This window comes from Sphaeramia orbicularis, chromosome 5, assembly GCF_902148855.1.
Source record: "Sphaeramia orbicularis chromosome 5, fSphaOr1.1, whole genome shotgun sequence".
Lineage (NCBI taxonomy): Eukaryota > Metazoa > Chordata > Actinopteri > Kurtiformes > Apogonidae > Sphaeramia > Sphaeramia orbicularis.
The window spans coordinates 25,379,920-25,405,095 of record NC_043961.1 but is presented as its reverse complement, the minus strand read 5'-3'; the positions used below and the strand labels follow the sequence as shown (position 1 = coordinate 25,405,095).

At 37.3% G+C, this 25,176-nt stretch overlaps 1 protein-coding gene across 3 annotated transcripts in view; it reads right to left on the bottom strand.

Annotated features, from left to right (window-relative positions):
• The window catches only part of LOC115419858 (histone deacetylase 7-like), a 62,056-nt gene that overhangs the window by 17,898 nt on the left and 18,982 nt on the right, over positions 1-25,176 (bottom strand). For 2 of the 3 annotated variants that reach the window (XM_030134910.1, XM_030134909.1), the window contains exons 2-11: positions 15,803-15,977; positions 11,930-12,011; positions 11,413-11,530; positions 8,369-8,457; positions 7,272-7,385; positions 6,393-6,490; positions 5,668-5,766; positions 1,286-1,439; positions 514-764; positions 129-341 (exon numbers count right to left, since the gene is read on the bottom strand). In XM_030134910.1, coding sequence (XP_029990770.1) covers positions 129-341; positions 514-764; positions 1,286-1,439; positions 5,668-5,766; positions 6,393-6,490; positions 7,272-7,385; positions 8,369-8,457; positions 11,413-11,530; positions 11,930-12,011; positions 15,803-15,934 — 1,350 coding nt within the window. In that variant the 5' untranslated portion in view covers positions 15,935-15,977. The remainder of the gene's footprint in view (positions 1-128; positions 342-513; positions 765-1,285; positions 1,440-5,667; positions 5,767-6,392; positions 6,491-7,271; positions 7,386-8,368; positions 8,458-11,412; positions 11,531-11,929; positions 12,012-15,802; positions 15,978-25,176) is intronic. The other variant, XM_030134911.1, reaches the window with a different exon arrangement.

The following is a 25,176-nucleotide window of genomic DNA, read 5'->3' as shown; positions in this document are numbered from 1 at the left end:
CATAAAGTTATAGCACCCCCTGATGGCAAGAACGTGATGTAACGTATCTGTCTTCATGAATCCGTTTCTCATTTATTCATAAAGAAAGTCTTCCTTAACATAAAATGCCCATAGTGTTTAATTAGTACCTGATTAAGGGGGTGTGAGGGCTCAATGAGACTCTCCCTTGAGGATGTGGTGGACTCAGTGCCGTAAACGGAGTCTGTGCTGGCGTTGCTCTGTCTCCTGCGGTAACCGTCTTCAGACACTGAGCCTGGTTCGGAGCCGCACACGGACCCGGGCCCTGACCCTGACCCAGATCCTGATCCAGTCTCTTCAAGATCCATGTCCTCTGATGGAATCTGCATCAGACAAGGCTTCTCAATCGATTTGATAAAGGAGGAACTAGAACCACTTTCTTAAGTATTTTTTGTGTATATTTTATTTTATATCTGTAATCACTCTATATAATTACTACCTTGCTTTGTAACTTAGATTTGTGAGTAACATGTTGGTGTCGCTGCCTCCACTCACCTTGCTCAGCTGTGTGTTCTGTTTGACCCTTTCCAGTCCAGTCTTGTGCCAGTGGTGCTGCTGCGACAGCTGGTGCTGGTTTTGTGAATGATAGCTGGCGTGCAGAGATAGGGGCGAGTGGCTGTAGGGTGGGGGCTCTGAGCGTGTTCGCTCCAGTGGTCTGTGTGAGGACAAGGTGACAACACCTTCCCTCCTGACTGGGGATGACAGGTGACGCTGCTGCTGGATGGGAACAGAGCTCAGACCTGGAACTGAACACAGGAAGAAAGAGGCACGATGAAACAGGGAATAAGGAATTATTAATGATGCAAGGCAGAGGAAACAAAAAAGATTAAAGGGTGTGGGGGTTTGCAAAGAAAAGAGATGACAGCAGATATAATCATGGTATTATAATGATTTAAGTAAATTCTTCTTGTTTTAATCAGAAGCAGAAAAAGAACAGCAGATTTATTTAGTTTGGGATGTGCTAGGCTATAGGGTTAATATGCTTTATTAATTAGTTTTGAAAATTTTAAGAGTAAATGTGTAGGTTCTGTTTTTGTTTTGTTTTGTTTTATCGGTCATAAACATAACAGTTATCAAATAAAAAGATTTACTGCAGAGGTCTATAGTACCTACATTTGGCCAGTAGAGGGTACTCTTGTGCTGTCAATCGCTGTATCTAAAGCCTCTTGTTATTAAATATGATTACTTAAATGTGAATGACTCTTGCCTGTGCAGGTCAAAGGCACACAAATGAAGGTGTTTCTGTTTATTCTATTACACAACTCACAGGCAACAAGTTGTGGATGTACAAGTCCGGTGTGTGGTCCAAGAATCAGAAAAGGCTGCAGGTGCTGAGCCAGGGGTGGACTGCTTCCATCGAGAGGCAAGTAGACTTGAGGCACCGTAGACAATGCCAGGGACCGGGCCACTCGCAGGTCGGTCTGGAAAGAGGAGGAGGAACTAATGTAAGAAATGGTAAAAGGTTAAACAAAGTCCCAGTGTTGCTTAAATAGGGAAGTTCTCATTGTTATGGCATCTCAGCATAATGAGCAAAACTGTGAATTTCAGTATTGAGGTGTTTGCAGGATATATTGATGTTAACAATGTTATCAAGTGAGCAAAAGTATCACATGACTGATTCACAAGATATGAAACCACCAGAGACATGAATGAGGAAGTGAAAGACAGAATATACCACATGTTTCTATAAGTGTTCAACTCACAGGAACTATTTTAACATTGGCGATATAAACTTCTAATAATATTTCTACCCAAAGTTAGACAGCCAGTCATACATGCATACATGCAAATGATACCTAAATGTATAGACGTGTTTGTAAAACCCAGAAGTACATACACTGTGCTTATGATATACTAAATGTATACTGTATGCTATTGACTATCATTAATTTCACATACATATTTAAAAAAAACAAAACAAAAAAAAAACTACCATTGATGAAAAAACTTTTCTCAACACTGATAGATGTTCATCAGTAAAAAATGACTCACTTACAATGTGGAAAAACCAAAGGATTTCAATGTATGTTAGAATGTCATGTTGATCTGCTGAGCTCTCCCCTTCGACTGAAACAGGCTGACATCCTGTTACATATTTAACTGCTCCCACAGAAACCATAGGGCAGTGCTAAACTAAATCAACGACTGAAAGATGAAGCTACCACGCACACACACAAAAAAAAACCCAAACCCTGCAGTTCCTTGACTGGCCACTTGAGGGTGGCTGCAAACAGGACTTAATCTCTACATACCCCCATGTTAAAAGCTTTAATCTTATTGCAGAAATAAACATGTTTCCAGCCTGGTGCAAAAAACTGTTTTGTTCTTCATAGTTAATTTCACTGCAGAGATTGAATTTTTATATAATCCAATTCAATTATATTATGTCTTAACATTATGCACACTTTGGGCTGTGGCCGCTTTATGTGACAGATCTGAGAATGTCATCTATGTGGACTTGGACAGCTTCATTGGCTGCTGAGTTGGAAATGGAGAGCTTCAGTTTTTGGAATACAATTTTATTTGCTGGACGGCTCTACTGTAGGTATTTTAGAGAAGTCATCCTAACACGAAAATTGCAATCTTAATCATTCTCTGGAAGCACTTCACCTCTTTTTATAGCTGAGGACTACCTTAAAATCACAGAAAACCTAAAAATAAAGCCTAAAAAGCTGAGCTCAATCTTGCTGATGATAAGCTCTGCCATTTCTACTACAAAAACTCCAGCCCTGGGTTGAAAACTAGACATTGTGGGCTTAAAGTGAGGAGTTAGTTTAGCTTTCCCTAGGATGAAGCCAATATTGCTGTTTCTATCTTTGACAATGCCCCAGAGGTAAAACAGTGCACCTATTGCATAAACTCGTCTGCTCTTCTTACCTTGAGGGTAACGAGTGTGTAGGAATGTGGGCTATGCAGTCATTTCAACTTCTACAACAGAGCTCGTCCTTATACAGTGAATCATAAAAAGAACACATCACTGCAAAAATCTAAATCTTACCAAGTGTATTTCTCTCATTTCTAGTTAAAATATCTCATCACACTTAAAACTAGAAGCACTCGGAGAGCGCAGACCTCCGCCAAGGCTGATCAGTGGCGCCCCCCGTGGGCCCCCCCACCCCCGATCACCACCAAAATTTTATCATTTCTTCCTTATCCCATTTCCAACAAACCCTGAAAATTTCAGCCAAATCTGTCCATAACTTTTTGAGTTCTGTTGCACACTAACGGACAGACAAACAAACAAACAAACAAACAAACAAACAAACCCTGGCAAAAACATAACCTCCTTGGCGGAGGTAATAAGACACAATCACTTAAAGAGTAACTTTTCAGTGAGATGTAAGAACTTATTTTTAGACAACAGATCTTATTTCAAGAGATCTTACCAAGATAATTTTCAGTTGTTCTACTGGCAGATTTTTTTTTTTGCTTAATTCAAGTTTATTTTTTTGGTTTTTTTTTTGCTTAATTCAAGCAAAAAAATCTGCCAGTGGAACAAGTGAAAATCATCTTGGTAAGATTTCTTGAAATAAGATTTTCAAGATCTGTTGTCTAAAAATAAGTTTTTACATCTCACTGAAAAGTTACTCTTTAGGTGATTATGTCTTATTTTAAGTGTGATGAGATATTTTGACTAGAAATGAGAAAAATACACTTGGTAAGATTTTGATTTTTTCCAGTGAAGCAATTCTGCACAGCATGAATGGCTTGACACGCTGAAGGTGAATGTGTCATTGTCTACTTCATTTAAGGTGTGGCCTTCCCAGCAAGGTCCAAATCCTTTATGACTTCAGGATAATCTTATTGGGAAAGCCTTTATTACAGCAGGACTCTTGGAAAGGATTTGATTTGATTTCATTTAGGTTTGACTCATTCAGAGATGCTTGGATCCTCTGGGGACTGATGTTCGGCCTCTTAGGTAGTAGAGACATGAGCTCATTGTCCACGTAGAAGTGTGTCTATGCAAACACATGATGTGGAAACCCAGTGATGACATTACACCTCAGCCCATAAAAGACAAAGGGCTGCTCACAAAATCATGCACCTTTCTTCAGTCATTATCCTACAATAGTGTTTTTCAACAGGGGCGGTACAGCCCCCCAGAGGACTATGGGACAATGTTGGGGGTGTTTGGAAGGAGAAAGCTGAGAGGGGGGCGCTGAGGTACAAATGGGGGGCTTTAGTCAGTGTTATTCGTCACAATGTATAAGTATCCATATCAGAAGATAAACTTTGTTTCCAGTGCTGCTTGAGTTGCCACTTTCCTACTAGCAGCATGTTATCTCAATGGCCAATGTATGTCTCCTGCACCCTCCAACCCACCCACCCTGGTCTTCTACACTGAGGTCCATCATGTTGCTTGCTTACTTCCTTACTTACCACTCCTAAACACCCCCCCCCCCAACAACTTGACAAGGAGAATAATGATGAACTGAGGGGGGCATTACATATGGAGCGTTATAATGTGACACCCCCCGCCAAATTTTTTGCAGGGTGGGAGGTCAGTAAGAGGCTTATGATGACAGAAGAAGGCGTTTATTCAAAAAAGGTTGAGAACCACTGTCCTAGAACCAAGGTTATTATCGTTAACGAAAACTAACGAAATGACGAAAACTAGAATTGTAAAAATATTTGCGTTAACTGAAATAAATTAAAACAATAATTAAAAGAAAAAAACAATAACTAACTGAAACTGTATTGTGTGCTTACAAAACTAACTAAAACGTATAAAAATTATGGATAAAATTTCCTTAGTTTTTGTCTTTGTCAATGTCGGATTGAAATGAAATCAATTTATTTCCCTCAACCAATTTTAGCTAGCGGCACCATATGATATTTAATGGTCCGTCACTTGTCGTCACTTGTCGTTAGAGTCGTCTTTTGGTCCCCACTCTACTTGGAAACATGGAGACTAAAGTTGGGAGAAAGCAGCAGAGTCCTGTCTGGGATTTAGTTGAATTCGATGGTGAAGAAGATAAAAGAAAAAAAAAACTAAAACTAAACTAAAACTGAGCATTTAGAAAATAACGAAAACTAATAAAAACCAGCAAACCTGCTCTAAAAACTAATTAAAACTAACTGAATTAGAGACAAAAAAGTCAACACTAAATAAAACTAAACAATAATGAAAAATGCAAAACTATTATAACCTTGCCTAGAACCATCAGAACGTCAAGAAATTGGTCCATTCTGATAAGAAAGCAGCGGATCCTTTTTTTTTATGTCAGCCATGACTGTCACTGTCACCTTTTGGACATGGATAAGATGTCTGAACAGACTGTTATTCACATCAGGGACCATCAGTGCCACATTTAACCAGAAAACAGTGTTAAAGTGGATCCAAACACTGTATCATTTTAATATAGTCACAACCAAGAGTGACGCAAATTGTGAATACATAAATGTGACTAATTTGTTAGAAAAAGTCTATGAAACTTATAAAATGCCTGTAATTGTTCCTCAATTTAACTCAGAAACACAAGTAAAAAAATCTAAAAAAAAAAAAAAACAAACAAAAAAAACCTGAAGTAGCACATATTGCAAAACCTTTTGGCTGTGACGGTATTAGTCAGGAACTCAGCTGTATTATTTTTGGTAAATAAAACAGTTTAAAAATACATCCTGTAGAGAGGATATCATTTTACTAACCTGTGCAGGAAGTCCAGCAGTGATGTTGGGCATGGCAGTGCGGTTTGGAGGCAACGTGAAATTGGCCAAGCCGCCTTCCTTTAGCAGCAGCATCTGAGCCTGAGTCAAAAAAACATGTAACGTTCATGAAAGCTTCATATAAAAAAACCCAGAAAACAACACAAACCACACACAATATTATGTCCTTAATTTCAATATTATTCTATCAGAAACTCCATAGGCAGAACAACAAAGCATCTGAATGAATGCATTTAAGTGATCAATATAAATTATTCCTGTGTCAAAAACAGTACGCACAGAAATCTGCATTATCATCTGTAACCAGCAAAGGATATTCTGATATCAAAATAAGTAATCAATTAATATTGTAATTAAAGCGATCAAGTAACATGTGCTGTGGTACAATGAGCCATCTGGCCTTCTCACATCTCCTGGATTAAGGCATTGTGCATCGTTAGTGTACTGCATTAAACACCCAATTAACATTCAACTGCAGGGGTTTGTCTTAAAGGAAGGTAAAATTACTAATGATTATCATCTGAAAGTAAACATATGGTAAACTATCAGAGTTTTACAAAACAAAGCAGCAAAGGTTTATAGGCAACATCTTTTAAAAACTATTTTGTATTGGAAATCAAAGAGCAACTCATAAATATGTTTTGTGTTTGACATTGTATCTTTCTACTCATTATGTGTCAACATGGATCAGAAGGTCCATTAAATACCTCATGGGCCAATGGGAGAACCCCGCTGTCTGAAAGCTGGCTGTCATTGGGCGAACTGCACTCTGATGCTGGTCTGCTGCTGCTGCTGGGTGAAGAGTCTAATAGGACACAATGAGAGACACCATTTAACCCATAAAGACTCAAACATCCACCATCTACTAAAACCATCTATTGATCTAAACTGTTTAATACCTGTTGATCCACTAATCCTATCAATACATGTTAATAATGTAGTTTATCATCTTTTCATGGTCATCAGGTATGACACATTTGGATGTTCAGAGGATCCGTAGTGAACGTGGACAATGTCATCTTCTACAACATTGATTCACCAGTAAAACCCATGGAGTTGGATCAATGACAGTGGATGGAGACACTTGGTTTATATTCCGTTAGTGATAAATTTTGCTGAAAAAGTCACTTTTTCTCCAATTTTTTTCATTTTTGATATAATAACCCTCAACCTTACTCTGACCATTTATGAACATCTACATGATTAGTAAATTAAATGTAGGAAAATACTTGATTTTCACTGAAAAAAACACAAAATACAGAAGATAATGTTACAATAAATGGTGATAAATCACTTAAGGAATGTTAAATGTAGAGAAAAATTCATTTGGGAACTGACATATAAGTAGCACTGGGTCCTTATGGGTTAAGTCATGAAACCCAAAGGATGCACGAAACGAAGAGTGGTAAAACATTGTTCAAAATGTGTCAGTGCACACAAGTGATGAAACTGCCTGATGTGTGTTGATTCAAAAGCAACTGTAATGTAACAGATGAAAACAGCACTTGAAATAGTTGAAAAAGCTGTGCAGAGAAAATAGGATCACAAGATCTGCAGCATGATCCTATTGAGTGAAGATACTCTACCCAGAGTTTCTGTCCTGTGCTTGACAGCGGGAGGGGCACTGGTCTTACGCTGTACTCGGATTGGCCTTGTACTGATGAGTTTCTTTAACTTCCACTTTAAAGTTGGTTCAGAGACTGTGCACACACAAATACAATCAAATGAGTCCACGAAGAAGCACTTGCACACACAGACATAGCCATAAGTGTCTCATCTGAATGATACAATAACATACAGATACTTAAAAAAACAGAGCTTGCATACTTGCAAAACTTGACAATGAAGTGATTGAAGTGTTATAGGCCTTTTGCGTCAGTAATGGCAGAACAATTGCAGTTGCACAACAAAACAATGTTATAGCAGGACAGCTGAACAAAGAGAGTACCTCCATCTAAGTCATGGGATTAAAAAAATCTGATGTTTACATTGGACAAGCTCCAATAAGCCTAAACAAATCAATCAATCAGTGTTTGGCTGACAGCAGATAAAAACGGCTGCTGTTGTTTCAGCCCTGAAAAAAAGCACTGGAGGGTGTGTGTTCTGTTACCTCAGGGCTCTACGGCAACGCAAATAAATAATGGCATTATGAATGGCACTCACTAAGATGTACAGTATAAGAAAACCACTCCCACTCTCATTCACATGGTTAGTGAGACCTGCCGTGGACTCTCACGCAGTTCATTTTACACATACCTAAGTTAAAGTTATGTAACTGCTTTGTTCTTTGAGTCTCGCTGTTGTTTTATGACTGTGTTTGGTCTCCCTCTCTCTCGGGCCCTGCAGGTCTGTTGCTTAATGACTTTCTTTCATCTTTCTGCAAAATGTACTCTTGTGTATTTTCATTCACATGCCCACTTTCTCACCATTTCGTGTAAAATATAATGTAATACAATATATTACATGTAAACGGTAATATAATAACACCTGAACAATAATCACAGCAAATTATCTGATTGAGCTATGCAGTCAGACCACATTTGACTCTCGCTCATATTACACTGAGCACACACCACCGGAGAAGACGTCTGCAGTGGAAAGTCACCAAGGGCCCCCAAAGCTTTACCCTCATAGTGGGAACCCCCATCACACACACACACACAAATGGCCGGCAGGATCTCACCTGTTCTGCGTAGAACCAGGTTCTTACGCTGGTCACAGGTTGTAACCTGAGGCTTCAGGGCCTTTGGGGACATGTCAACAACCGGGAGCCTATGTGAACAAAACAGAAACAGACAAACAGCTGAACTCATGAGTCTGTAAAAGTCAGCCTGATGATACAGTAGAAAAAATATTAGACCATCAAAAGTCATCAAAAACAATGGTTATGCAAACAAGTGCTAACTCCTGTGTGTATCATGTGAATAAAACAGAAAAGAAAACATGGAATGCCTAAAAGCACTGTTTTTGTCATAGATATTGATGTAAGAACTGAAGTGATTTTGGTTATTATCAACAAAACATGGAATATGGCTAGATATCAGCTCTTAAATTAAACTCTTATGAGCTATTTTTGTTGTTATCATTATATTTGTCCAAACAAACATACCTTTAGTTGTACCAGGCATTAAAATGAACAAGAAATTGAAGAAAACAAGGAGTGGTGTAATAATTTTTTCTGTGACTGTATATTAATGCTAAAAAAAAACAAACAAACGTTCCTTCATAGTACAGTGAAACTCAGTAAAGTCTGGATGTTTCTGTCCACTGCTGTGTTATGAAGATTAGGACACACAGGGCAGAAAAGAAGACCATGGCAATAAATGAGTCAAATCACAAGCAAAAGAAACTCATGTGGTGAAGTGATGGCATTTATCTTTGCCTGATGATTAATTTCAGAGATGTCACACACTCCTCATGGGACCACAGTTTTTGTATGAATGAAAATACATTTCATTTCTAAATATACAACAAGGTTCCAGAAAATGTATTGAAAAGAATGGAATTTCATATTAGTCATTTCCAAGTATGGAGAGAAATGGAACAAAAGAGCAAATATTTGTGTGTTTTTTTTGTTTTGTTTTTTTTTTAATATGCGATTCTTAAATTCTAAAAACTAACTGATCACACAAGCAGAGCATTGCTTAAGTTTGGAACAGGAAACACAGTCAAAATGTAAGAAAATGAACATGGAATCATGTGATAAAGTGAGTAGGATGAACTAAATTTAACAGTGTTGCATCATGGGTTGTTACCACTTATGTTCCTATATATTCTTTGTCCATTTATAGAGATTCTTTAGAGTCTATGTTCAGTTGGATCACAGAAACACGCAGGACTTTTTAAGTTGTATGCATGTTTATATGCATCTGTTAAGTCAGGATGATGGACTACAACCTAAAAGAAGTTCAGATCGTCTTGGTTTACAGGTTGTTCATAGATGATTTTACGCTGTGTTCTACTCTCTTTAGTGTTCAACTCATATCACACCCACTATGTGAATAAAATGATGTCTGTTGGCTGATCAGAACAAAAGCTCCATGGGAAAGAGGTTCATTCTAAATAACACTTCATTTCCCCGCTTCCTATTTTCAGTTCATTTTCATAGATCATATAATTACTTGGAAACTCTGTCGACGTAACTTGTGGCGCTGGTGAAAGCAGAAGACGGACTAATTTCAGTTTTGCAATTTATACATTTTTCAAATCATTCAATCACAAAAATGTGAATGAAATGATCTTATTTATTGTCCACTGTTATTTTTGTCTGTATATTATTTGGCAACACAGTAATTTACAAAGACGAGCCATATCAAATTTCCTGTCTCCTAAAAGGGCATGGTTAGAAGGTTTGAGAACAGATTGATATTTCATCATCATTACCACTGGTTTTATTTCCCAGCTCACCTTTACCTTTCGTCTGGATGACATTTGTGGTGTGAAATATGGTGGGATTGTGCATCTGAGACACACACAGGCCAAACAAATCCATTTTCTCCTGATCTGTCTATGTTAATGGTAGAATGTTCATATGATGATGGGTCCAGTTTTTACTTTTTTGACCAAAGAATACAGGTCTGAGTCAAAAACCTATAAATCATGTTCACTCTTCCCATTGGAATGAATAGGACAGGATGAGCCTCTAGTCTCTTAAATGGACAGGACAGAGGAGAAACCATGTGACAATGAAACAACTATTTATTGTCTCCTCAACCTCCTGCTGCTTATTATTATATTCTATCTTTATAATTATATTGTTCATTATTTACAGTTTATATTCTATTTAATATTTTGTATTTTTTCTATTATGCTCATTTTGCTCCTTAGAGTTTTGTGATTTCAGTTTTCTGTATGCGATGTACATATGGCAAAACTGACACTAAAGCTGACTTTGACTTTGAAAAAAACTAAAATAATATTATTAATTATTTACATAGTATAGTAACTATTAGTACTAAACTGATCTGAATTGAATTATGCATTTTTTACACATGATGATTATAAATTAAAAGATCATTTTGTGAGCAAAGAAAGTCAGAGTTTCATGCAAAACTGTAAATATTAGACTGTGAATATACATAAATATGAAGACTACACATCTGTGAGTTAGAGGTGATATTACTGTAACTTTCCTTCTTCACCATCTCTTCAAAGTGACTGAAAATGTCTCAGCAGCTTCAACATAACCAGACTGTAGTGATTTTCCCTTTTCCTTTTCTAATACTTTTTCACCTCACTCTTGAAGATTAAGGTAAAATATACCAAGTCAGGTGTTGTTTTGGTGTTGGTGACTTTTATCGTGCAATGAGAAATACAGTCCAGTAAAAACTAGAAGTTTCTGTGTTATCTTTGCCTTTGTATACACTGTTGCTCATAAAGTTGGAATAAAATGTTTTCCCCTCTTCGAACTGCCACTGATTTATTCTTTATAGATAAAGTGTAACTGAGACTCAGTATGTGATCATTGCAAAGTTGATTACCGATGTGTATAAATAGGAATAAAAAGACGAATGAATCGGAAAAGAAAATTATACCAAATTTATGGCCAACAGTGTAGATATGTAGATGCATTTATCTCTTAGCAGTGGCTGATGTTCATATTTTTTCCCATGGTGCCCATCACAAGGGGCGGGACTTCAGCTCTGTTCCTGCTTATTCCTTTCGTTTGACTCCTCCTACAATAAAATGTCATTTAATACAGTGTATTATGCAGATTTTCTGTCTCACCTGTATCCTGATGCAGGGCTGCTGTGGCTGGGAGTCAGTCTGTCATGGTTGGGGTGGTGCTTCATAATTATATGGTCTCGAAGCTTCTTCCTCACCTGGGGACTGGCTATACCACCTGCTAGTTCATAAACCCAATCAGCCAAAAGCAAGACATCGACATTCGACTGTAAAATACCAGATTCTTTTTTTTTTTAATAGCCGTGCACTGTATTGACAAGAAGAAGGATACAGGATATTTGTCACTTTCCTCTTTACTATCTTCATTTCCTCTAGACGGTAAAAATAAAAACAAAGTGTTTCCTGAAAATGGCTTGTTTGTTTAACTTTGGTTTGATATGCGCACAAATTTCCCTGGAATCCGTGAATGCGTCACAGTTCTGTTGGAAACCCCCCCACTTTTTCTTTTAACATACTGTGCACCATGACTCATAGTACAGTGTTTCAGGGAAGATGCTGCATTTAAAAAATAAAATAAAAAAAACACATTACATTATGTGAATGTGAATGCCGTACTCACTCGGCTCCTTCTTATTCTTTCGTATTAGGTGCTGTAACACTTCTGTTGTGTCCTCTTCCATCTCTCTTTGTTCTAAGTTGTACTGAAAAGAGAAAACAATAAAGATAAAATAAATGAAGCTACAGATTTACCTTATATCATTATAACAACAGAAGCAATCAACTACTCCATTATAAGCATCAATCACAATCAAAAGCTGAGGAGGAGAAGGGGGTCTGTTTACAGTAACATGACCGGTTTCATACAATTCCTACTGAACAGTGAACCTGTTAAAGACATGTAATGGAAACCACTGGTTTGTTTTTGTGGTTGATATGGGAGGAGTTTCACCTGTCTTTTTCTCAGTGTATCTCAAACAAATAAAATGCTACTAAATTTAGACAAACATATTATCATCACCATCACTACACACTATGGAAACCACATACAGTAACCTGGGTAAAATTAATGACTACACATGGGTGGTTATTATAATTAAACCTTTAACTTGTCCAGACTATACAGACTGATAAACATGGTATCTGTTATGTTACACATGTGTGTCGGTGATTTTTCCACTCAGCTGCTCATAGTTACAGCTCAGAGGATATGACATGAATGCAGCATTAGCCTGACTGTTGCCTCCAGCTGCATCCTCCTGCAGTTTCTTAAACACAAAAAGCCTATGGAAACCGTAAAACTGTCCTCTTCTAGGCCCGCTGCCGACTCTTCTACCTTTTCTCCTCAGTCCGGGTACTGTGACCAGGCTTTGTGTCCCTCGTTCTCATGTCCCACATGTTAATTTTGAAGGGAATGCATGAGTTCAGGCAAAGAAAAGTCAGGTTTATATCCAAAATCTGTGTCAAAGTTTTGAATATCTGAGCAAACGTACTCGGAAATAACTTGTTTTCAAATCATTTTAAAATAAAATGAACTGTGATGAGTATGAAATCCTGATTTAATTCTGTAAAGCCCTGTGAGGCAACCTTGTTGTGATATAGGGCTCTACAAATAAACTTTAATTTAATTTAATTTAATTTTTACATTATCAGATCAGAAGGTTCCGTTGTTCATTTGGTTGTGCTTATTTTTTCATCTTGTTAAATATTTTGTATATTTTATTGATTATGTCATTCATTTTTGTGCATTTTGTTGATAATTTTGTTGAATTTGTTCATATTTGTTCCTTTTATTGACTAATTTGTTCACTCTTTATCATTTTGTTGATTACTTTGTTCATTTTGTGACTTTTTTTATTTCATTATTCTGTTCATCTCCATGTTGTGACAAAATCAAACTAAATGAACAGGATAAGCCCAGTCCTCCCTCTTATTGAACTTCCTTATTTTTTTTATCATCAGCAGCAGGAGGAGAAAATCCCATACTCCGGGTGAAGTAGATTTACTGCGACAGAATGTATATCACTGATACTATGTTTGTTTATTTCAGACATTAGACGTTACATCTAAAAATAAGCCCCAGACAAACATGCTCTTTGTTCCACATGTGGTTTGTTGGGATCTGGTCACGCCAAGGACATTGGCGTCACATGACTGCACGTTATCGACTTATCAAGTTTCTGCTATTTTACTGAAAGAAACGGATTTCAGAGTGAACACAATACTAGCCCACAGCCTAAGTCTAAATGGACTATTTGACAACGAAAAGTGAAGGATTTAAACAGTATATATGTAGGAATAATTCTGTTTTTTTAATTGACTACTATAGTCATAATCACAACAAGCACTTTCTACTGTATTAAAACTGAATAATAATTTAAAAAAAAAAAAAAATCACTAGGGCAGTGGAAATTCATCTTTTATGTGGCTCTCTAATGTACATAAAATAAAACCACTATTGAATGTTGCAGTTGACTGATCATTTTACCTTCCCTGCGTCAGAGGTGTCAAGTAACGAAGTACAAATACTTAGTTACTTTACTTAAGTAGAAATTTTGCCTATCTATACTTTACTGGAGTAATTATTTTTCAGCCAACTTTTTACTTCTACTCTTTACATTTTCACGCAATTATCTGTGCTTTCTACTCCTTACATTTTAAAAATAGCTTCGTTACTCCTGTTTCATTTCGGCTTGTTTTCATTCCGCCTTGTCATCGTTCAAATAAAAAACAAAAAACTATCCAGATAAATTGCACTAACTGGATGGAGTGAATTTGACTGTAGTTGGATGAGAAGTATAAACATATATCATTCCGACACCCTATTGGTTTGTACACGATCCATCACACCTGACTTTTTACACCATTACAATAATTACATTCAACTAGTCATCATATCAGTTTCGTAACAAAAGGGGCCGTCCTCTCCATCCTGCTCTATGGCTCGGAAACATGGCCCTTAAACAAGACTCTGGCTGCCAGAATAGATGGCTTTGATAGCAGGGCTCTCAGAACCACTGAAAACATCAGGTGGCCCCAGCGGGTTTCCAATTAGGTGCTTCGAGCCCGCACATGCCAGCCCAAAACATCCAGCCTGGCCGCGCAACGTCGCACCCGCTGGTTCGGTCATGTCCTCCACCTCCCTCATGATCATCCGACAAGAGCCATCCTTTAGTTTGACCCGAAGGCCGCAGACTGGAAACGACCACGAGGCAAACCCCGCACCCGATGGCTCAACGTCATTGCGGGCGACCTCCAACAACATGGAGTTACCATGGAGGACGCAGAGCAGCTGGCACAAGACCGCCAGCGATGGAAAAAATTGGTTCACCTGGTCGGCTCAACGCACCGGGATGGGACACCCGCCCCGTCGCAGGAGCCCTAACTAACTAACTAACTAACTAACTAACTAACTAGTAATCATATCTTCCGCCCCATGAAACACATGTTAATGCTCAGTAGTACATATATATGGTTCTTTAATACATTTGCATCACACTAAAATGCGTTCATTTTCAAAGGGCATATATGCGGCTGAAACAGGTAGACTAGTGCATCCCAAAAGTTTCAACATTAACATTTTAATATTACATTACAGTCATTATGGCCTTTAGAAACATGTTTTTTGGGAAGGTGGGGTAGTGCACTATAGGCCCTGTTTTTGGCCCTTTCGTATACAGTTGTCATGGACCCAGGTCTCATCTACACATTCACATTGCATATCTGTCAGAATCTGGCTAGTACAAAGTGGAAGACACGAACAGGCTGGAATATATTCATGCAAACACTAGCTGTATTCACTGTATTCTTTCACATTATAACTTTTATCAATTAAATATTTTGAACAAAGCAATCATACAGCCTGTCATATATGTTATTTACACACGGATATATAAATACTATGTGTGCCGTGGGAATGGCTTTTTTGCCTATTTTTTTAAGTACATTGTGTATTTTTTTAAGGACTAGGCTTAACAAAACTTTAAATGTATTTATTACAAACATAGTTCTTCTATTAAAGGAAGCCAGGCATTTTGGAATATTTGTTAACCAATCCCGTGCTGCAGAGTTACAGATGGTGATTGAGTCGGGAAAGCCCAGGGAATTCCTTGACTGACAACCCCCCCCCAATCTGCTGAATGCTTATATGACAGGCTGTATGATTGCTTGGTTCAAAATATTTCAATTGATAAAAGTTATAATGTGAAAGAATACAATGAATGTGCTCTTCCCACTACTGTTTGCATGAATATATTCCAGCCTGTTTGTTTCTTTTGCTTCGTACAAGCTGCCATTCTGACAGATGCGCATGCATAGATGAGACGTGGGAAACACTTAAATTTACTTTTATACTTTAAGTAGTTTTGAAACCAGTACTTTTACACTTTTACTTGAGTAAAAAGCTTCTACAGACGACTTTTTAAACCCTAGTATCTATACTTCTACCTGAGTAATGAATGTGAACACTTTTGACACCTCTGCCCTGTGTCCTCACCTGCAAATGCTGCTTGGAAAACTGGGAGCATTGCTGAGAGGAGAGGGGTCCCAGGAAAAACGGAGGGTGGGGGGCGAGCATGGCCGGATCTGGGCCTGGAGGTAACAACCTCTGGGTGACACTTAGGTCCATGGACTACTCCCCAGAGATGAGTAAAGAAATGTGATCACATCCACTGCAGGAAGAAGAGAGAGAGGAAAAAGCCCACATGTTAAAGTTCATTTTATACAGTATATTTACAGTTGCAGAATTGGCTGCTGATCTGACAGATCCAGCTGAAAAGTACACTCTGTTTATTTGGCCTGCTTGTCTTCCTGCATAGATGTGTGCTGCTCCTTGAACTCTGCTTATTTATTAGTAAAAATTCATCTAATTAAGTCCTCCATTGTCAAACGCTGAACTGAAAAAGCAAAGCGAAGGATGTTTGTTGTACGTCAGTTATTGGGGCACAAAAGAAAGTATGAAGGGAACTGGGTGGGGAGTGGATTTGAACATTGTGTGGTCAAGGCATTTGGGTCAGGTACATTAATCTGTCATCTCCCTTCCAGGTTTTACTGAAATGAAACAAACCAAAAGGCTAAATTTAGCACCAGTGAAACAACTGAACTCAACTTCAGGCCCTAATCAAATACAGATGTCTTTTTATAGGTGCAGAGAAGTGGGAAAAAGGTTTGGATCCATTTATATTATCCACTGTTCACAATATGTTAGTGCTTTTCGCTGCTGTTGGTTCAATTGAAGCACAACACAGGCCTGATGTTATCAGCTATAAAACACCAGACAGAAAGCTAATGACAACTAGTAGCGAGAAAACACCAACCTCAGGTTACTCTCTACTTTTGTGATGCATCATATAAATGAGACAAAAACATATGCAAGCTCACAGATAACACGATACTGTTTTCACATGTAATGCGTCTGACACCTGAAACCAATAAACACAGCGAGGAATGTTTCGGTTCTGACACAAAAGCGTAGAAAAGACAGTATGGAAGGAGACACCTTGCTCCCTCTGGGGTAGAGGGACAGTAAGGGTGGGGAGGGAAGGACATGGAAATTTACTGAACCCTGAATGTAGCCTGAATGACTGCAACCCGAAAAATATTACTCAACATTACTCACATTATTCCTGTAAGTGACTCTGTCTTTAATGCTATGACTACAAATTACATTACAAAAACACATTTTAACTGTTATATTCAGGGTTCCTACAGGTTTCTACAAGTTAAATTTAAGACTTTTTAAGACCTTTTTGAGACGACTGAGAATAGAATTTAATGCCTATTTCACAGCCATACTGGCACACATTTGGGACTCCTAGAATTTAGGAAAATGTATTTATATATTCTGACACCAATTCCCACTGTTCAGAGTCATTTCTCACTGGGGGCTGCAAAGTTAATAACAATTGGTTCCTAATTTCAATATAAATTTTCAGGTTGGAACTGAGTAGATTGATGTTACTTTCTCTGCAGCTTGGATATTTAACAGACACATTTAAACACAATACAGGGGACACGTTTATAGCAACATAACTTAAAGGGGTCATATTTTGCTAAACCCACTTTTATTAGTCTTTGGTACATTTATTTGTGTATTTGGACTCTAACACTTCATAAAGTTTGAATTTGAACCCTCCTGGTGCAGCAAAGCTATCTTTATATTCATTTTGGCAAAAATCAAGTGGATTTCTACAACCCATTTCAATTCTTTCTTAATTTGTTACATTTTATAACTAGTTACATCACAACATTTGCACATATAACATCAAGACTTCCGACAAACATTTCTCCGAGTACACCATAATTGTTTATCAGCAGCAGTGGTTGTAGTAAAAACTGAAAATATGTCCAAACTTCAAGTCGATTACCTAAAATGTTATATGTGGTTATATTAACGAACACAAGTGGTTGAACGGGACAGAGCAGCACAGTCAACAACCTGGAGAGGGTGGGGTCATGTGCATTTAAAGGGCCAGCGCTCAAAACAACCTTTCTCGTGTCAAAATTCAAAAATAGGGTTGAAGATAGACCTGTAGAGTTTAATTAATGAAGAATTCAGACCCAAGTATAGCATTTACAGTTCATGTAGACCACAGGGAAATGTTTTAAAATGCATAATTCCATTTAAAAAAGCAAACTGTCACTCCTTTAAGACCTACCATATCAAATTAAATACCTTTGAAAGACTTTTTCAGGCATTAAGCGAAGATATGTAAATTCAAGACTTTTAAGACTTTTTAAGACCCTGCGGGAACCCTGTATATTGAGATAATAAACTAACTACATCGATGAATCGCAGTGAAAATAACAAAACAAATCATGCATCATTAATCTCTTCTAATAACATCAGTAGAAAACAACAATATGTGCACACTCCACTGAACTTTCCACCTGCATAGCCAGAAGCTGACCCAGCAGCAGCTTCTTGCAGAGAGAAATAATCACGTCTGTGGAAGAATTTTAGGTTGACAGGGTTTTGCTGCAGAAGAAAACACTCCCACACTCTTTGCTACTGGAAGTCAAGTGAGACTGATGTACAAGAGGGCATTAAAACAGGCAGGAAGCTAAAGGGACAAGAAATATTTACAGTATAAGATAACATTTTCCTGCTTAAGCTGGGTGCTTTTTCGTTCTGTGGCCCCTGTTTGACAGAGTTCATAACAACAACACATTGTTCAAGACTGCTGCAATGTGTTTTCGTGTTTTATTTTTTTATAAGAGCTAGACGGCCAAAACCAGATTTAGAGATGATCTTGTGCAGCAAAACAATGCATAATATTCAAGCAGCTCAAAAAAGAAACACAGGGTTTACAGTACATGCTTCTCGCTCTGGAATCCTACCTTGCAAGTTAACTTTTGGAGGCTAAGACAAACCTAATCTCAGAGACACTGAGGTATTTTAAGTTGTCCCAGTTTCAGCTCGTCCAAGACAGAACATAACGCTGCTGAGGTTTGAGGGGTTTGTTTTCGTAAGCTTTCTTTACCGTAAGAAAAAAAAGTGAAAGGTGCAACAGGAAGCTGCAGCAGAACAGTATGTATTACCAAAAGAATGTCTGAGTGTTTTCAAAGGAAATTAATCACTAGTGAAGCAGTGTGGTAGTGGTGGTGACTGTAATCATCTATACACTCACTAACTCACAAACACACACACATACACATACAAACACACACACAAACACACACACACACACACACACACACACACACACACACATACACGGTGGATTACCAAACAACTCAGCTCCCCTGTGAGAAAGGAAATGATCAGGAAGTCAGTTTTACTTCTCATCTAAGACCAAAAAGCAACACCTGTGATGCATTTACCCAGAAAATACCACTCTGCAGTAACCGTACACTGAATCTCTGAATGCCGTTCCCAAACACCGTGCTGTACCAGAGATGAATGGTCTGTCCTGACATTTTTCTGTATTCTTCCGCATATTCAAAGAAAAAGCCATTCATCCAAAACAATGTTCGACACTGAAACTGTACCTGTGACTTTAGGCAGCAGACATACAGCATGACTCATTATATGACTAGACACAAAAGCAGCTCCGTCACTGTATTATGCATTCACAAAACTAGCTCAACAGTTAAGGTTTCTTTCATTATGACCCTTAAGGCTTTTTAAAAACTTGCTGATCACTTCCCATCTTACCATTAGTGCACTACATCAGGACATTTTCAATACACACTTGTTTCAACATCACATTGCGAAAAAATAGTGCAACGGTGCAGGTATTTTTAGCCAACATTGTTTTTATATGGTTTGCTTTTCACCAGTCGATAAACAGCACTGGGTGCATATTTTAAAACAGAAACAAACTACTATTTCTGATATAAAATCTGGAACAGTCAAAGAATAAGCAGAACTGGATCTAGATAAGATCTGTATGTGTGCTTCTCTGTCTCTCATTGTAGCGTTGTGTTGCTAAAAATAGGCAGGAGACAAACTTCTGGTTTCTGTAATGGCATATTCGTTTCACAACCATCATCCTCTTTCTGTGAGCCTTCTGCAGCAACACACTGAAGCACTAACACACATACACATCGCTCATGTACGCACCTGCACAAAAGCAGAGGCTGTGGTGCATGCATGCACACACACACACACACACACACACACTCGCACAAACACACACACACACACACACTCACACAAACACACACACACACACATACACACACACACACACACACACACACACACACACACACATACACAAACACACAGAAACAGTGACTTCCTGTTTCTAAAGTTAGGCTTCACCATAACATCCTCTTGGTTCATTTAAGCAGAAGCTGCTATTTTGGTTGAATGGCCTCACACTGGCTCATTTCTGCAGCCGGAGAGTTGCAGATGTCCTTTAGCTGTATTTTTATCCCCACTGTGAAGCTTAAATGTGCTTTTGTTTATTGTTAAGCAGGAGTAAAGTCCATGTTAGTATTGGATGGCGTTCAGTCTGAAGTGACACATCAGCGTAAGTGTTAGTTACTAAGTATATGTAAACAGTGACAGAAGGCGTGAGGTTTCTGTCTGTTAGATGAGCAACAAAGCATAAGCACTAAAAGTTCAGACACACAACCTGTCACCAGGACAGGGTAACAAACTTTGACTCTTACATGATACTAATTGTACTGCTGAGATACTATCAAATATTGAAAATGCCTTGTCATGTGATACCAAATTTCAAAACTTAGCCAGTGGCATCTAAAAATATCTGTAGCGTTAGACTTTTGAGCCACATTTACCATCAAAATGTTTAAATAATTCAGGAAAAAGGCAGTTTTGCAACTTATCAGCAGCATCACATATGTTTTATTTGGATGTTCAGAGGCACCATAGTGAACATGGAAACACCATCACATTATGCAACATTGATTTATCAATAAACCCACACAGTGACAAAAGGCAGTAGTTCGAGCAGCTTGTTTTTATGTTTAGGTTTTTTTTGTTTTTTTAACATAATTTATTTAAATAAATGTGCATCATAAATGAAATCTTTTGAACACATCAGAACACAGGAGCAGTTTAAACATATGGCAACTTGGCATCCAGTACAGTAGAAATCATTGGAAATCCTTAAATTTCATCCTTCCCCCCCGAAAAAAAAATGACAGTGACACTTATAATTTCATACCGCAGCCTAACAATTATTCACAGACATATTATTTTGTCCAACCGAAATGGTTGATTACAGAGGCCTAAATGTCACTAAACTGATCAAATTTCAAATAAAGTTGAGCTGTAATTGTCTCCATTAGGTATGCATTTTTCAAACCCTCCTGCCATTGCCACGACTTGGTTTTTTATGTTGAGTTAATGATGCATTTTGCTTCGGTGTTTGGATTTACTTGCTTTTATGAACATCTTGACCACCAGTAAATATAGAAAAATGCTTGTATTCTCTGAAAAATATAGCGGTATGGTGGAGGAAACGGTGATGAATCATTTAGACTCAGACTCAGCTTTATTGGCCAAGTATGCTAGTACTTAGTACTTAGTAGGCTTCGGTTTTTCTTTGCTCACGACGTACAGTTCCAACATAAACCCAAACACACTTAAACATAGACCAAATATAAACAAATATTTGACTAGAGACAAGGACAACAATGGGTTGAGAATAGTCAAAATAAATATGAATAACTGGGTAGATGTGTACAGAGATCCGGTCTATTAAAAACATATGTTAATGTATATAGGATTTACAGGGGATTTATATCACAGGTGTCAAACATGCAGCCCGGGGGCCAAATCTGGCCTGCCAAACGATCCAATCTGGCCCGCGGGATGAAAGTGCAAAAATGAACCTGAACAGTCCAGGTTGTCCAAATCATTTTGGTTCAGGTTCCACATACAGACCAATGTGATCTACAGTAAAAATAACAACACAATAAACCCATAAATAATGACAACGACAAGTTTTCTTTGTGAAAAATAATGTAGAAAAAAATTTAAGTGGAAAAAAATACCATTACACTGTGAAAACAGTAACATTTACAAAACTATTCTTTCATAATAAAATGCAAATAAATACATAAATAAAAATAGAGATGAACAACCCGAAATGTGCAATTATAACAATATTCTGCCTGTTACTACATGTTTTGTGCATTTATGGATCCACTGTGATCTGTAGTTATGTTAATAATAACAGATGTAATATTGTAGAAATTGTTCAAATTTTTGTTCCAAACTCCAAAATTTGAACAATATTCGGCCTGTTACCACACGTTCATGGAACATTGTGTGTAATGTACATGTATAAATAATAAGTCGAGGCACAATACTGTTAAAATTGCACACATTTTTCAAATGAAATTTTAGTTTTTTCAGGTTATTCACATCTTTTTTGTAAAATGTAAATATTTTCATAATTTAACTGGGTTTTTTTGTACTAAAACAAAAAGAAAAACTTGGATTTGTCATTATTTTAACTGGTCTGGCCCAGTCGAGATCAAATTGGGCAAAATATGGCCCCTGAACCAAAATGAGTTTGGCACCAATGATTTATATATAGAAAATGCTACCTCAACAATGTGGAAAAGGTTTTCCCAAGTCTGTTGATTTTTTTATTTTTTTTTACACATTTGGCGTATAGTGTTACAGAAGTAAACATATAAGAAAATCGAAAACAAATTGCACATATGAACTGTACAGTGCACAAGCACAAGCTAAAGTTTCTGGAATAAGACCTAAAATATAAATCTACGGGCACATTTGGATTTTTTTGTCTATAATATTAGAAATAAATTGTATATTTAATGCTCAGGCCTAGTAACAACAAATAACATTACAAGCAAAAACAACCTTCCTAATGGTCTAAAGATCTCATTTCTTTTCCTCCATCACCAGCACTATTTTGACTAAGGAAAATGTTAGATGTAGAGAAAAATCAGAAGTCTAAAATATTTAAGTACAACAATCTGCCAGTAATGTTTCAGTACATCATGCACAGCTTGCATCTTCATTGACTGACAAAAAACTACTGAAACTACTGGATCTTGGGGTGATAACAGGTAATGCAATGTTCTTTGTGTTAAAATGGAAAACTAATTAGAAAAAAGTTTCAGTCATTAGAGTTGAGGTATTGATACCTTCATTATTGGTATTGAAAACCCTTGAGTCCTTTCTGTCTCCACATTATTCAGGGATAAAGTCGTCATTCACTCATCATTACCGATCCACCATGCCGGCCCCTGAACGCCACCTTTTTCCCATCCCTTCCCCCTGTCCTTACGTTTAGAGGAATCCACAGCTGTTGGGGACATTCTGTCCCTCTGCTTCCGAGCAGCTGGAGTATCAATCTACTAACGTGTGCATCCGTATGTGTGTGTGTACGTTAGTGTGTCTATCCTACAAGCACTGAGATATTAATAGCTTGCAGTTGTTTCTTGTGAGTGTACACAGCAGGTCTTTGTGTTTGCATAAGTTGGATCTTCATGTGCGACAGTTGAGGGTGCATGTACACGTGTATCTGTGCATCAGCGCTGGTGTGTGTTGGCCAGTGTATTAATAGTGCACATTTGTTTCTTTTGAACGAACACTGTGGCTCTTTGTGCAGCTTCCAGTATATGCAGCAGTGAAGGGTTTATTTTTAGTGTCACCTGTCAGTAAACACTTGTGTTATTGTGTGTAATCATTCAAGTGCACACATGTACTCAGTACTGCTCTTCAACATATTAATAGCATCACACCACTTGTTTTTATGCGCGTGTGGTTTGCGTGTGTGTGCGCTTGTAAGCTTATTAATAGCATTACCAATTGCCCACAGATGCGTCTATATGTGCATGGTGTGTATGTGTGTGTGCAAGTGGCTGTCAATAACTTCAGCCTCACACAAATCACCTCAACTGAAAATGGATGCGGATACAGTACACGCTTTTAAAACAGCAGACCTCATTAAAGAATATTTAGAATCCATTAGTATTTAGGTTTATTTGATCCATGCTGTGTGGTATTTAACAGTTAATGTTCAGTGAGATTTATAATTTTATATTTTTTAAAAACATCAAATGGAGAAAGTAGTAACTATTAAATCAACCATTTTCATCATCAGTGATAAACAGTTTGAGCCAAAGCACACTGATTCTAGTTTCTTTAAAGTGAATAATTTCTGTCAAACATAGAAAATATTTGAGGACATTATCTGGGGGGATTTTTCATCATTTTTCTGATATTTCTTGTTATACACAACAAATTAGTTTATTAAGAAAGGCATCAACAATGAAAACAGTAGTTTTTTCCAGCCCTAGTTCACTTATATTGTAATCTTTCATGTACATTTTACTCATTTACACCTTCATCCAAACGTTCAGACTGTGTATTTGTAGAATTTTAATGGTTTTTCATTTTAATCCAAGAGTCTAGACATTTTTAACATGAATGACAATGATAAGCGTTATGACCCCCCCCCCCAAAAAAAAAAAAAATAGAAGTAGAAATCTCAGTAAAACTGGTCAGATTTATCATAGATTTAACACATATCAAATGTTATCCTCAAAGAGCTAACTCTGTCAAAGTGTCAAATTGACTTTTAATTTTCCATGATGATGTAAAATTAATCATACATCTCTCTTTCCTACTTCTATTGTAATACCTCCGACTGGATGCATTTTGTTTTTTCAAGGATTTGAAAAATGCCTGAATTGCAAAATAATTTTGTGCTTCCCCTACTGTCGGTAAAACACCAACCCATAGAGTTCTGTTGTAATAGAAGGGTTACGTAGGCTGTCACTGTTTCCTGCAAGATCCTTAAACATGGGAGATCTGACAGTCATCAATAAAACTTAGGACTGGGTGAAAACTGTTCACTGTTGTTTATGTATATATTTCTTTCATTGAGTTATTTATTATTTGTTTATTTATTCGCCAACACAACTAAGAAATGCATTGGTAAAAGATTATATGTGTATTTGTATGCATGTATGCGTACTTGTACATGTTGTGGGTATATGTATAAACATATGTATGTGTATATGGATGAATGAGTGTGTGTGGGGGTGTGTGTGTGTGAATAGATATAAATATAAAAGAGTAACAGAAAAGGAAAACATATATATTATTAATAATATTTTAGGGAGAGGGGGTGGGATTAAATAAGTTGCACTTCTTCCCACTCCTTTTCGGGCATGTAAATGGAACTCTTGTGCTGTTCTTCTGTCTAAGATTGTTCTGATTGTTGATATTTGTATTATTATGCATGTTTTGCTTGTTCACATATATGTTAAATTTCATTGCATGTTCGGAATAAATCACTAAAATATGGAAAGGGTTTGTTTTCTTAAGTTTGATGACTGACTTGTGACTTATTTTTAACATATATGGGATATAGTTACAGAAGTAAACATATAAAAAAACCACTCAGGCTT